This window comes from Zonotrichia leucophrys, chromosome 11 (assembly GCF_028769735.1).
Source record: "Zonotrichia leucophrys gambelii isolate GWCS_2022_RI chromosome 11, RI_Zleu_2.0, whole genome shotgun sequence".
In the NCBI taxonomy this organism is placed as follows: domain Eukaryota; kingdom Metazoa; phylum Chordata; class Aves; order Passeriformes; family Passerellidae; genus Zonotrichia; species Zonotrichia leucophrys.
Genome location: NC_088181.1, coordinates 7,181,199 through 7,195,096, shown reverse-complemented (window position 1 = coordinate 7,195,096; position 13,898 = coordinate 7,181,199). Strand labels below are relative to the sequence as shown.

The window sequence follows — 13,898 nt, the reverse complement described above, 5'->3', positions numbered from 1 at the left end:
ACAGGCAGAAAAATCCAGCAGGTTATTCCCACTTCCCTGCCCAGCTTCCCATAGATCCCACATCCTGCCAGCAGAGTTCCAGGGAAACTCTCCAGCCTCTCCCTGCTCCCAGGGACCACCAGCACTGAATCTGTGCCCACCTAACCCCTGGAGAAGCCACCATCCCCAATTCAACGCTGCCTTAGTGGCACCAGCACCAAAGGCCGAGGTGATGAAGAAGCTATTTCAGGTTGTTTTGGACAAGTACTCCACAGACATCTTTGAGTGGCTGGGAATGTCACCACAGCTGGAAACCTGACAGGAAAGGGCATAGATCAGCCTCAGTCAGTGTCAAAAGTCTTGGCTGGCCCAAAAGGTTTGTGGAGATGGAATCAGTCTGGTGAGGGACCAAAAAGTTCTTGGCCATGGGGGAGTCCTGAGAGAAGTCAGGAGATGACAATTTTGGCAAGAAGACCACAGAGCCACAGCTTGAAGAAGCAGAGTAAGGGATCAAGTGACCTGTCCTGGTCTGGGACAGCTGGTCCTGGAGCTGCAGGTGGTCACCCCCACCACAGTGCTACAGCTGACTTCTCGGACTTTACTTTCTGCTAAAACTGGCAAAGCCAACTCCAAAAAATCCTGAGAGCCCAACGCAGAGTTTTCTCCACAAGTGGATGCCCTGAGGGCTGGAGGAGGACCAGCCCTCGTGCCAAGCCAGGCTCTGCCCCCAGCCAGGCTGGCCCCAAGCTGTGGCAGCATCCCTTCCTGGAGGGGCTGGGCACAGGGCGGTGGCAGACTGGAGCCCTCCCCCCTCCTTCCTCGCATAGTCCCCACACGGCTGCAGAAATAGAAGCGATATAAATGGCAGCCCTATAAATAACCCCAAAGCACGCGGCGGGGAGCTCGTCCCAGCCCAGCGCTGCCCTCAGCCCACGCAAAGCCAGCGCTTGGGCTGCCTTCACTGTGCCCAGGGGATCTCGAATGCCAGCTGCTCCCTGCCTGCCATGGGTTTCCCAGGGTCCTGTCCTTTAGGTCAGTGTCATGGCAGGAGCCTCAGCCACGGGCACGTTCTGGATCCCAGCCTGATGACATTCCTGGGGGACACCCTACACCCATCCAACTCCTCCCGTCCAATGCCCATCGCAGGCATCCTGCTGCAACCCAGCCAGCAGAGTCCCGGGCAAAACAGCCGCTCTGACCAGGAGCTCAGCAAGCCTTGGGAAGAGATATCCCTGTCCTCACCACTGCAGATCAACAGCTATCCCCTGGTTGCACCCCAACACCTCTGAGCTGCTCCCATTGACATCCCCGATCCCTGCCATGTCTATTGCCGCCCCCATTTCCAAGCTCAACCCCATCATGACATGTCCTCCATGGGGACTCAGCCACCACCATGCCAGGGATACCAAGACACCACCACAGCTCCTCTCCACCCAGGGGACTGTGGCAAGGCACCGGGGATCCTCACGAGCGAGCCGAGAGGAGGCAACGCCACTGGTGACAAGCCGGTGACAAGCCCTGCACTGCCGGATTTTGCGCGGCGTCACAGCCTCGCGTCCCAGCCCTGCCCGGGGGACGCAGCAAGGCCACCAGCCAGGAGACGGGAGATACGGGGTTTATAGGATGCCCAGGACTTCCCAGTGCCCTCGGGAATCTCCTCTGGGAATGCGGCAAGGGCAAAACCCGCTGAGGCTGTTTGCATGCCCTGGGATGGCCGGAGGTGCGGCGGGGGAAGGGTTAATGGTGCGAGGCCTTCCCGAGCACTTCTTGGCAGGCTGGGAAGGGCTGGGAGACAGGAGGATCGGGCCAGCAACAAAGCGAGATCTGTGTCATTAATTCCCCCGAGCATTCCTCCCGCCGCTGCCCCGGAGGGGAGGAGGAGGCAGCACCCAGCTGACACGGTGCACCCAGGTCCCCGGGGAGCCCGGCGGGTCCCGGGGCGCGGGGCTCCATGGGGCGATGGCTGCAGCCTCTGCCGCGGGATCAGCGCTCCGGCGCTCGGGCACGGCCCTATATGGGCACGGGCAGCTTCTCCTTCGCCTGCCGTACCCCTGCCCGCACCCCTGCCTGGAGTCCCGAGGGATTCGGGGCCGGGCACGGTTTGTGCCACCAGCGTCATTCCAAACCCGGCAGCGAAAGAGCGGCTGGAGAAGCTGATCTGTCCCAGAGAGGGTCGGGGGGTGACATTGGGGCTGCTCGCCCTGATACCCCACTGTCAGGCGGCTCCTTCTGCGGGCGGCTCCGGCCACGGTGCCGGCCGGAGCGCGGAGGATCGCTTTGCTCTGCAGTGGGGCGGAGGAGCGGAGCCCGTGTCCGTGTCCGTATCCGTGTCTCCGTCCCTGCCCTCCCGCCCAGCCCGGAGCCCCCAGCGCGGCGTGGGGCGCCCAGCGGGGCTGGCGGCAGAGGGGACGCGGGCGGGCGGGCGGGCGGTGGCTTGCGGCGACGTGGCCCCCCAAGGGTGTAACCCTGCCAGGGCCACCGACCCCGCTCCCCCCGACCCCCCCGTGCCCGCGGGGTGCGGAGGTGCGGGTGGCACTCACATGTCCCAGGAGAGGCGAGGGGCGAGGCGCGGGGCGAAAGCGGGCCTGGCTCGGTGCATCCCCTTTGTTCCACTCCCATGGACGGGAGCAAGCGGGGAGTTCGTGCAGGCTCTTGGCAGCGCCCACCCCGGCTCTCTCCATGGAAACGCGGGAGCCATGTGATTTCGGCAGGAAACCACGGCCCAGCCAGCGCCAATGGCAGCTGCATGGACGGGAGCACCTCCCTCCCCGAGGCGAGCGACACCGCTGCCGACACCGACACCGCCATCGCCACCGCCGCCACCGCCACCGCCGCCCGGCCCGCGGGGTTCCACACCCGCCGGCCCGTCAGCATTCCCGGGGTCCACAAGCCCCACCGTGAGCCGGAGCAGGATCCCACCTCCCCCGGGGCGAGGGCAGTGGGGGCAGCCCGGCTTGCTCGGCCCCAGGCTGCTGCTGGCCTTCCTGCCGCACACAGCGCCCACAGCCTCCCCTTGCCAGGGAAGCGATGGCCGGAGCAATACCTCCTCCCTCACCGCCCCCGTGTCCCCCCACAAGGGCCACCACAGCCTCCCAGGCTTCAGTGCTCTCTGAGGGACCCCGGGCATGTTTCACATTCCAGCAGTGAAGTGCCATGACCAAGGCTGTGCAGTCACTCAGTCGGTGGCAGAGGGAACACCCAAACATCCTTGCTCCCAGCTCTGTGACACCCAGCACCTCACCCTCCTTTCCCCCGTCAGCTCCTGCGTCCAACTGAGCCATACTCTGACCTCTCCCAGTCAGAAAGTGCACTCTGGGGGAGCAGAGCATTGACACTGATCCATATTTCCCATCCCACCAGCTTCCAACATCCTAGGGAAGCAGCAGATGAGCACTCCCAGCTTCCCCAGCCAGTGGCAGTCTAAATGCAGGCTGTCACCCGAGGGATGCCACAGTCACACCGTGCTGCTTCCACAGCTGTCAGTCCACTTCCTAAACCCCGGCACCTCTGAGCATCCCTGAGGGTGGAGGGGTGAGGAAGACACATGCCTGTTGGGGGGCTGCACCCTGCCCCTCTCCTTTCTCCCAAGTCCATCTTTCTCCTACCTGTCCTAGATCTTACCAAGTTGACCCAGTTTTAAGTGGAACTGGAGCCTTTGCAGCCCTGGTGAGACACCCTCCATGCAAGGACAAGGCTGAGCAGTGCTCCCACCAGCGCTGTGAGGCAGAAATACTAATTAGACCATCATCAGGTCTTGGAGCCCAGTGGAGCAGGGCAATATCAGTGACAAGGAGATCATTGCACCACTCTCACTCTCCTGGGGCCACATCAAGGAGCAGAGCATTTGCTGCCAAGGTTGCTCGGTGAGAACCAGGGCGTCCCAGCTCCCAGCCCAGTTCTCCAGGCTGGCCTGGTTGCACTGAAGGAGAAGTGATGCAAAGATGGGAGAAGGGACAGCAGGTCCTGAGGCCACCAGGGAAAAGCCAAAAGGCCAACAGGGAGAGGCTGCCAGGGTGGATTCACCAAGCCATGTGGTTGATGAATCCCAGAATAGTTTGGGTTGGAAGAGACCTTAAAGACCACCTGGTTCCAGCCCCCTGCCATGAGCAGGGACTCCTTTCACTAAATCAGGTTACTCCAAGCCTCACATAACCTGGCCTTGAACACTTCCAGGAACAGGACAGCCACAGCTTCTCTGCACAGCCTGTGCCAGGGCCTCCCCACCTTCACAGGGAAGAATTTCTTCCTAATGTCCAATCCAATCCTGCCCTCTGTTACTTCAAAGCCACCCCCCTTGTCCTGGCACTCTGTGTTCTTGTCTACAGTCCCTCTTCACGTCTTCTTCTGCCCTTTTAGGTACTGGAAAGGACCCCAAGGTCTCGCTGGAGCCTTCTCATCTCCAGGCTGAACTGCCCCTACTCCCTGAGCCTGTCTCCACAGCAGAGATGCTCCAGACCTTTGGGCATCTTCATGGCCTCCTCTGGACTTGCTCAAATAGGTTCACATTCTTCTTATTTTGGGGCCCCAGACTGAATGCAGTGCTGCAGATGGGATCTCAGCAGAGCAGAGCAGAAGGGCAGAATCTCCTCTCTCGGCCAGTTGCCCACTCTGCTGAGGATGGACCCCAGAGTACGTTTGGCTTTCTGGGCTGCCAGCACACATGGCCAGGTCATGTTGAGCTTCTTGCACAACCAATACCCCCAAGCCCTTCTCCTCAGGGCTGCTCTCAATCCATTCTGAACCCAGGTCCAGTGCCACACCATCCCTGTACTACCAGGGTGACCCACCTTGTGCTTGGCGTGGTCAGCACCACTGTGCCACTCTGTCACCACCTGACCAGCATCCCCCCTGGATCAAGTGTGGGGCTGGATCCCACCCACACCCTGTACATGGTGTCACCACTGAAAATTTTCAGTTGAAAGTGACATCCAAGGATTATTGGGACCAAGTACCTGAGCAATTTAGGTCTGACACAAAGTTAAAGCATGTTGTTAAGGGCATTGTCCAAATGCCTCTGAGGCACTGACATGCTTGGGACACTGACCACCTCTCCAGGAGGTCTGTTCCAGGGTTTGACCTCCTTCTCAGTAAAAACTTGGGGTGCCTGGGGGTAGACTGACCCACACCACCACATTCCACTTACCTATGCACCACCATCCCAAGTTAAGCCCCATTCCTGGTTGCTGCTGGGGAGCAGCCCTGCAGAGACAGCAGGAGAGGGGACTGCACCCTCCCCTCAGCCTGCTGCCCTGCCAGGCTGAGCTGGGGAGCCAAGCACTCCCTGTGCCAAGGTCAGAGCTGGCACACTGCACTGCCTGCTCTGGGAGCTTGCTCAGCACGGACCAGCTTGGCAAACAAAAACAAGGACAGGCTCCTGCCCAAGTTCCAGCAGCACCCCTGGCCTGCCTGCCCTCCAAAACTCCCTCCTGAAATTATGGAGGTATGGTGCCTGCTGGCAGGAAGGAGTTAAACCTCCCAGCATGGATTTGGATACTCCTAGGTTAACCTTCCCAGCATGGATGCAGATAATCTTGGTTTAACCCTTTCTTTATGGATATGGATACTCCTGTGCTAATCTTGCCAGCATGGCTATGCATGGGTACTCCTGGTTTAATCCTTTCATTATGGATACAGATACTCCTGGGCTAACCCTCCCAGCATGGATATGGATACCCCTGGCTCCTGTCACTGAAGGAGCCTTCCCAGCAGTCAGCTTGGGAAGCTGGGCATTGGTGCAGGACAGAGTCCCTGAGCCCAAGGGCACTTTGTCTGAGAACCTGCTGGCATTAATGAGCTCCTCCCAGCACAGGATCCAACCTTTCCAGAGCCTGTGACCCGAGACCACTCCAAGCACATTCCCCTGCTCCTGGCAGCTTCAGCAGCAGCCGTGCCAGCTGCCTGCAGCCACTCCATGGTGCAGAGAAAGGCCTGAGCTGTCAGAGCAGCCCCGCACCACAGGTCTCTGCCCAAATTGCTCTTCTCACTGCAGGCTGGGCCTGGAGCCATGTCTTCCTCTCCCCTCTCTCCGGAGGGCTGGAGGCCAGCCCTTGGCTCCAGGCTGGAGCTGCTGCGTGCTCAGCATTCCTGCTGGAGCAAGGCACACACAGGCTGGGGCTCCAAGCCTTGCACCGGGACAGCCACGAATGCTGAGCACACTCAGAGCCCAGCCACCGCCCCTGTGAGCAGCTGAGGCGCCTCCACAGAGCCTGCCACCAACCCTGCCACCATCCCTGCCACCACCTTGGAGATCAGCATCCAGCATCCCAGCACTGAGCTCCCCATCCCTCCAGCTGCGCATTTTTGGAAAACGCCACCTGGTAAAATATGAAGGAGCCAGGGCAGCACTGATGCAGCATGAGCAATGTGAGCTGCCGCTCCAGCTGACTCACCAGAGCCCTGGCCGTGCTCGGGAACTGGCCAGCAGCACAGAAAGGCTGTGCCAGCAGGTCCTCTGAGCTCTGCTGGAAAACCTTCCCCAACACACTCGGGGCCAGCTCACGGCAGCAGGCTGGGCCGCAGCCCTGACCCAGCCTGAACCTTTCCATGGGGCAGAATTGTGTGTCCCAGCACTTTGCCTGCTCATAGGGCCAGGAAAAGGAAAGATAGGATACCCCCAGAGTGGCTGCAAACCCACTCAGTGTTGGCCAGCAATGGGTGCTGGTCAGCTCTCCCAGACTTTGGCCAGAAATCTGGAGTCCAGGTCAGGGCTTTGCAGCAAAGCCAGGACATCCAGACTGTGACTTCATCAGGTTCAGCCCCAGCATGGGCCAGGAGGGTAAGGAGCTGCAGAACAGCACTGGTCCAGACTCTCTGGCCACCAACCAGCTGTCCCCACCTCCTAACTCCCTTCTCCACCCCAGGAAAGTTGCTGGCAGCATCTCCAACTGCTGTCCCAGCTCAGCCTGGGGTGCTGAACAGCCCCTGGGACCACTCCTCCTCCTGCAAGCTGGCAGCCATGCCCATCTCAGCACAGCAGGAACCAGCTCTCACACACACCCACAGGATCACTCCAAAAGTATCCATGATTCACAAGATTCCTGCAGTCCCTTGCTGTTGTCCAACACTGAGCAGGAAGGCTGAGCTTGTGGGCAAGCCCAAAACCAGCCCAGCCCAGCAGACATAGCCAGTGGCAGGGCAACTGGCACAGCTGGGCAATGGCACAGCTGAGGTGTCTGCAGCCTTGAGGACTCAACATTAAACCAGGTGAAGCAAAGCTTGGCTGAGGTAGGAACACATTGCCCCAAAGCTGGTGATGTAAGGATGTGAGAGCAAAAGGCCGTTTGGAGCACAAGGTGTTTTAGCAGGGCTGAGTCTGCAAATCTGGCAGAGCTGTATGCAAATGCATGTAAATATAGTCCTCCCAAGCAGGGCAGGGGATCCCACACACACTCTGATGTGCTCCACTGCTGAGGTGGGGTCCCTGTCCCCCCGTGAGCAGCATCTGGTGCACCCAAGAGCAGAGTGAGCCCACTGGGAACAGACCAGTCCACGCTGGTCTCCCAGAGTGTGAAAGTGCTTCCTGCACTGCAGTGAGCAGCAGCCTCCAGCAAAGCTCCCTCCCCTCCAAAGAAAACAACAAAGAAAATGCTGGGATGGGGATTAAGGAAATGAAACCGGCTGTGCAGGGTAAGCAAGGATAGGAAGTGGCTGTGATATCTCCTCTCCCCACTGGCCTGCAGCTCTCCCAGCCTGGAGCCCACAGCATGGCACATCTAAACCCAAGGGAAATCACGTGCTGGAGAGTGTGTTGAATAACTGTGAGGTTTCTGAGTGATTCCTGCTCCTGAGATGGAACAGGCACTTGTGGAGCCTCTGTGCTCCCAGACTGGCATTTCCATGCTCTCTCCATCCCAGCACAACATGCAGGGAGACCGCCTGACACCACAGGCTGCACTCTGCTTCTGAAGCTGGTACTGTGGGGTGGCATCTCAGGAGTTTTGCTCTCATGGAAAAATTAAGATTGGAAAAAACCTTTAAGATCATCAAGTCCATTAACCCCACACTGTCAAGCCCACCATTAAACCACATCCCTCAGATGTCCCATCCATACTTTTTTTTAATACTTCCAGAGGTGGTGAGGCCACCATTGCCCTGGTCATCCTGCAGCTATTGTACCTCTCCTGAGCTGCTGGCCCAAATGGATTTGTACTGGGAAAGGTGTCCCTGGAGGAAAGCAGTGGCAGTCAAACAGAAAGACCAGGACTAAAACGAGCTGCTAAAAGCTGCCAATGGGGTAGGGGTAGCAGAGGGAGGATAGGCTGATAGCAGGGATCCTGCCACATCCTCCCCACCCAAGTGATGTTCCTGAGCAGGGCCCGTTCCAGCTCTTGTTCATGCCTCTAACACATGTGTGAATGCCACCAGCCCCAGGCTGCGGCTCCAGCAGGTCTCTCCTGTATCTGTCACATGTCCTGGCATGCGAGGGCCAGCTCTGTTTACATCTGCAAGTCTCAGATTCTCCTGCTGGGGATGAGTCAGGCTTCCCTCGACACCCCGCTGAGGGCTGAGGTGGCGGTGTCAGGGCCCAGCTGGCGTTCGCCTCCTGAGCGGCTCCGAGCCGGCGGATGCCAGGCTGGGGAGCGGCTGCAAAGGGCTCTCACAGCTCTCCTCCTGCTTTCCATCCCGCTCTGGCTCTCACAGCTCTCCTCCTGCTTTCTATCCCGCTCGGGCTCGCACAGCTCTCCTCCTTCCCCCTCTCCAGCCCCTCCTGCCTTCCATCCCGCTCGGGCTCACACAGCTCTCCTCCTGCTTTCATCCCGCTCGGGGTCACGCTCTCCTGCTTCATCCGCTCGGGCTCTCATAGCTCTCCTCCTGCTTTCCATCCCGCTCTGGCTCTCACAGCTCTCCTCCTGCCTTCCATCCCGCTCGGGCTCACACAGCTCTCCTCCTGCTTTCTATCCCGCTCGGGCTCGCACAGCTCTCCTGCCTTCCATCCCGCTCGGGCTCTCACAGCTCTCCTATTGCTTTCCATCCCGCTCGGGCTCTCATAGCTCTCCTCCTGCCTTCCATCCCGCTCGGGCTCTCATAGCTCTCCTCCTGCCTTCCATCCCGCTCGGGCTCGCACAGTCTCTTTCCTCCTTCCATCCTGCGGCAGCACGGGAGGCACTGGAGGCTGCAGCTCCCTGCAGGAAGCTCTCCCTGGCTCGGCTCCACCGGGCCAGCTTCCTTCCCCTCCACCCCACGGGCACGTCATGGCTCAGCATGGGGCAGTCAAACCCTGAGCGAGCTCCCAGACACTTCCAGAGGTGGCCAGGTTGCTGCTAAGGAAAGCCCATGTCCTCCAAAGCCTCGGGGTGCTGGGTGTCTCCTGGGGATCCAGCTCACAGGAGAGAGGGATCCCCTGGATTTGAGACCCCCACAGACAGAGGCTGGAGCTTGAAGGAGAAGCCAGCCTTCTTCCCAGCTCACACTGCCTGGAGATGCTGAGCTGCCACTGGGCTTGTAGGGCGGTGAGATGTGTGGTGAGATGGGTGCCAGCTGCTCGCCACTGCCCAGCCTGCACACAGCAGCAAGCAGCAGGCTGCCCTACCACAGGGTCCCCAGCTGAGCCAGAGTGAGCATCCCAGGAGATAAGAGAAACCCCAAAACATCCCAGTGACATCCAGCTCCCCCTTCCCTTTCACTGCTCCCAGCCCTTGCTTTCTGCTCCTCTTTTCCACACATCCCAGAGTCACAAAAGCTCTCCTCTTCACATAGAGGCCTTTTCCCTATGCTCCCAAACTTCCCAGGGTGGGAAAAGAGCCTGGAAGCTTCTTTTTGGATCCCCCCACCTGTGTCCCCCTTGCTGTGACCAGGGCTGGGCTGGCTCTGTGCAAGCACAATAGCCAGAAGTGTGTGGAGCCGCTGGAAGGAGCGATGTTCCCGGATGGTATGCAGCCCTGACAGCACTGGCTCTGCTTTAAAGGGTAATTTTATCCTGTAATAACAAACAAGAGAAGCCAAGTTCCTCCCCAGCGTCACTTCCCTGGCTCCAAGGAGAGGGACATGGGGGAGAGAACTCATTACAATGAGCTTGGATGCTTGCTCTTGCCATCCCACAGGGTCTTAACTCCACTCCCCCGAGAGAACAAGGGAGGGGAAGATGCTCCAGGGCAGCAGGTCTGGGTCAGGAGCTGGAACAGATACATTTGACTGCTGACATTCTGGGGCCTGAGGAGATGACCCCTCTAGCAACTCCTGTCCTGCAGACAGCAGCAGGAAGCCTGGCCCAGCCCATGGCATGCCTGGCTGAGCCCCACCACCATTCCCACAGGCCCCCCCCATGCTCACAGCACTGGTCAGGCAAGCTGGCATCTCGGCACTGTGCCAGCTCCAAGTGCAGCCACCCAGGAACTTGTTCTGCCCAAGCTGGAAATTCAGGCCCAGCTGGTGCCCTGGGATGGGCAGGGAGAAGCTGACCTGCTCCAAACCCCTGGCAGGACCCTGCAGAGCAGGACTGGGTGCTATGGCCAAGGGATCATCCCTTTTGTGGGCATCCCTGGGGGAACAGGCATGGGCAGAGCCCAGCTGTGGGAGGAAGGGTGAGCACCTCTCTGTGACCCATGGGTGCACCCTCCTGTGCTCCCAAACGGGTTTTTTTTTGAAGATCCATGGGTGTGGCAGTGTCAGGGCCCCAGGGCACAGAGCAGACTGGTTTATTCTTAGGGGGTACTGGGGGCATGTGATGGGCTCATCAACATCTGTGATACATTCACAGGGGACAGGGAGGATCTCTGCTCACCCCATCAAGCTCAGCAGTGGCTGACCTACCTCTGCTCCTGCAGGGACACTGATGCTCAGGAAAGGTGTCCCTCGGTGGTCATCACCAGGGAGGGCACAGCCCAGCCTGTGCTGATGGGACACTGATGTCCCCTCCTTGCTAGTCGAGAAGTGGGGAAAATTTGGCAGAGCTCAGTTGTGTGAGAAGATGACAATCTGGAGAAGGCTGCTGAGATGTTCTGTCTGATTTCCACTTCCCCAGGGAGCACTTCTGGACATCCCAGGGTTTGATTAAATCCCAGCCTGTCAAACAAAGCTGGAGAAGTGCTGCATTTTTCTTCCTCAAGATGGATTTCCTCCAAACCCCTTATTAGGGGTTTGGGTTAAGTCTGTGTGAAGCTGGTAAAGCTGCTGTCTCCATGGTGCCCCCCAGCAGACTAGGGGGCTTCCAGAGGAAGCAGAAGACAGGATCCAACCAGCTAAAAAGGGGAAGAGAAAGGAAGGAGGGAATGATGGTATCTAAAGCTTTCAGGCCCTTAGAGGTGGCAATGCCAGTGTCTGCCCTCTCAGAAAGGGGTTGTGGGAGACCCATGGGAGACAAGGTGGCTTTGGGGAGATGAGTCAAGGGGTGCTTCTGGTTGCCAGGGAGGTACAGCCTGGAGCAAGCTCCCAGTACGAAACCATCCTCCCAGGGCAGATGTGGAGTCTGCCTGGCTCTGGCTGATGGGAGTGGAGAGCATCAGGGCAGGCATCAGTGGGTTAAAAGCTTGAGGTGGGACTTGGGTGAGCTGCTTCCTCCCGGCAAACAATAATAAGGGAGGGAGAAGGGATGGACGGGGCTCTGCAGGGGCTGATAGCAATGGAGCAACCCCAGCCCTGCAGCTGCAGCTGTGCAGGAGGAAGCCTCAGCACATTATCTGCTGGTCCCACTCGGCTTCCTCAGCAGCCCTGGTGCTGCAGGGACCGGGTCATTCCCCCTCCAGAGCCTCATTTCTCACGGACACAAGTTGGGTCCCTGTGCTTTGATGGCAGCCCCGGACCCCAGCACCCCCCAAACCCTGCACTCCCAGACAGTCCAGCCTTCCCAGCATCAGTGTTTCCCACTGGTCTTGCTGGGGTCTCCGGGAATGGTCACCCAGGCCTCAGAGCCCCCCAGTACCACAGTGGCACCCAGCACATGGTCCCCACCCACAGTGTCCGTCCTGCTGCCCCATCCCCTCCATCCCAGACAGCGCCCACACCTTGGCAGAAGGAAGTTTTGGCTGGAAGACGACTCCTGCAAAGGGGATCTCCAGGTCCTGGCTGAGGTCCCTGCAGTTCTGATTGCCTCTGCTCCTGGTCCTTCTCAACAAAGCTCTGCAGCACCTGGAGCTGCTGCAGCCTGGCCACGCTGGCTGCTGTCCCAGCACTTCCTCGTGCGCGGCTGATTGTGACCTGCCTGTGCTCCACCTCCGCAGCTGCACGGCTCTCACAGGAGCAGCCCTTTTCCGTTTCGTTTCCGCTTTTTGACCCTCTCCTCCTGCAGCAGCCTGTGCCTTTCACAGAGGCTGTGCCTGCTGCCATTTGCCCCACTTGGGTGTCTCTCAAAATGAATCTTGCCCTGATCCTGGCAAGTCAGGTCAGGAGTCCTGATGTCCTCAGTGCTCCTACCCCAACCCACAGACCTGCCTGACTCCAGCTCCTGGTGCAAGTTTTTGCCAGTGGATATTGGTGAATAAGGCAGCTACTGGAAGAGCCTGGGAAATGTGGGCCTTTCCCATCACTGAGCCTGGAGAGCTGGGCTCCCTGGAGCAGAGAGATGTTTACCCCCAGATGTTACCCTGGCTCCAGAGAGGCTGGGGGAGGCTGTCTGAGCTGCTCTGGGTGACAGCTTCCCCACCCATGGTCTCTGGAAGTCCCCAGATATGTTTCCATGACCCTGTGCAGCCTCAGGAAGAGTCCTCAAGGAGTTGTCTGGCTTTCCCTACTGCTGAAACCAATGCTGGCACCTGTGCCCCAGCTTCAGAATAGAGCTGGATCAGCTGGTAAAAGCAGATGGATCCTAAATCACACTTGCTCTGTTCAAACAGCTAGCTGGTCAGGGGGAGCTGGGAGCTCAAGGGTCTCCTGGGGCACTGAAGTGCACCCAGTGAAAGAACACAGGGCTATGTGCTGCCATCCCAGGGGCAGGGAGGACACTGAGGTCTGACACTTCCCAGAGCCAGGAAATAAGCCTGACACAAAGGGCAAAACCAGCAAAAGGGAGGGAGGGAGGCAGGAAACATCAGGCAGGAGAGGAAACGGGGAGATAATCAACTCCATGAGCACAAACACCCGGAACTTGTGTAAAGGAAAAGCCAACACCACTTGGCAAGCATTTGAGCAGGGAGACCTGCCCATCTGGCCTTTTCTGAGGTTTCCTGAAGAACACGTGCTCTGCAGCACCTTAAAGTTCTCAGGGGTCCCTGGCCTCCAAGTTATCATGGGTGGCACAGTCCCTGGTGGCTTAGCTCCAGCATGTGCTCCCTTGTCTCAGAGGGTGGAAGGATGGGCTCCTGGAGAGCACCTGGCTGCACTTGTAAAGGCAAAGCACTCACCAGGGCTGAATCCCAGTTGCAGAGAGGTCCAAGCTGGGTCATCCTCCTCCAGTTTAGTGTTGGCTTGAAAAATAGGATCAGCTGACCTGTTTCTGCTTGGCTCTGCCCAGAACTGGTCTGCTATCCCAGCACCCAAAGGGACACCACTGCCAGCAGTGCCTGGGGTTAGTTCTGCCCAGGAGCTGTGTCCAGTACTGCCAGACTGGACTCCACCTGCACAGCTTCCCACTCCTCCTCCTACCACCTTCAGAACACAGGGCTGTCCATGCCCTGGTGACCTGAGCACATCCCAGGTGATGCCCCAGGTGATGGAGCCTGTCCCAGCTGTCAGCAGTCCTGTCTCCTGCGTGTTCCCAAGGGAGCAGTGACACACATCTCATGGGGCTGGCAATGGCCACAAGGGGGACGGTGACTGCGAACTGTCAGCAATCCTTGGTGGGATCCCTGACATTGTTCATCTCCCAGGATCCAGCACGTGGAGTGGGACAGAAGGGAGGAACACGGAGAGAGATGGGCATGGAGCCAGCCTGTGGTGACTGGCTGGGCTCCAGCTGGCTTGTGTGGAGTAACTGGGGCAGGAGAAGCTCTGCCAAGGGGCAGGGAGGGCACTCGGGGGAGGCTTGGCCGTGTCTCTGAGCCCAGCAA

At 59.0% G+C, this 13,898-nt stretch overlaps 1 protein-coding gene across 3 annotated transcripts in view; it reads right to left on the bottom strand.

Annotated features, from left to right (window-relative positions):
* Positions 1 to 12,052, bottom strand: part of RIPOR1 (RHO family interacting cell polarization regulator 1) — a 31,640-nt gene extending 19,588 nt beyond the window's left edge. Inside the window, exons 1-2 of one of the 3 annotated variants that reach the window (XM_064723248.1) lie at positions 11,919 to 12,052; positions 10,729 to 11,156 (exon numbers count right to left, since the gene is read on the bottom strand). Coding sequence is in view for 2 of the 3 variants with exons in the window: in XM_064723247.1 (XP_064579317.1) it covers positions 2,520 to 2,598 (79 nt within the window). In the remaining variant the exon portion in view is untranslated. Of the gene's footprint in view, positions 1 to 2,519; positions 2,667 to 10,728; positions 11,157 to 11,918 lie in introns of those variants that run through there. The other 2 variants (XM_064723247.1, XM_064723245.1) reach the window with 2 other exon arrangements.
* Positions 12,053 to 13,898: the final 1,846 nt, after the last annotated feature.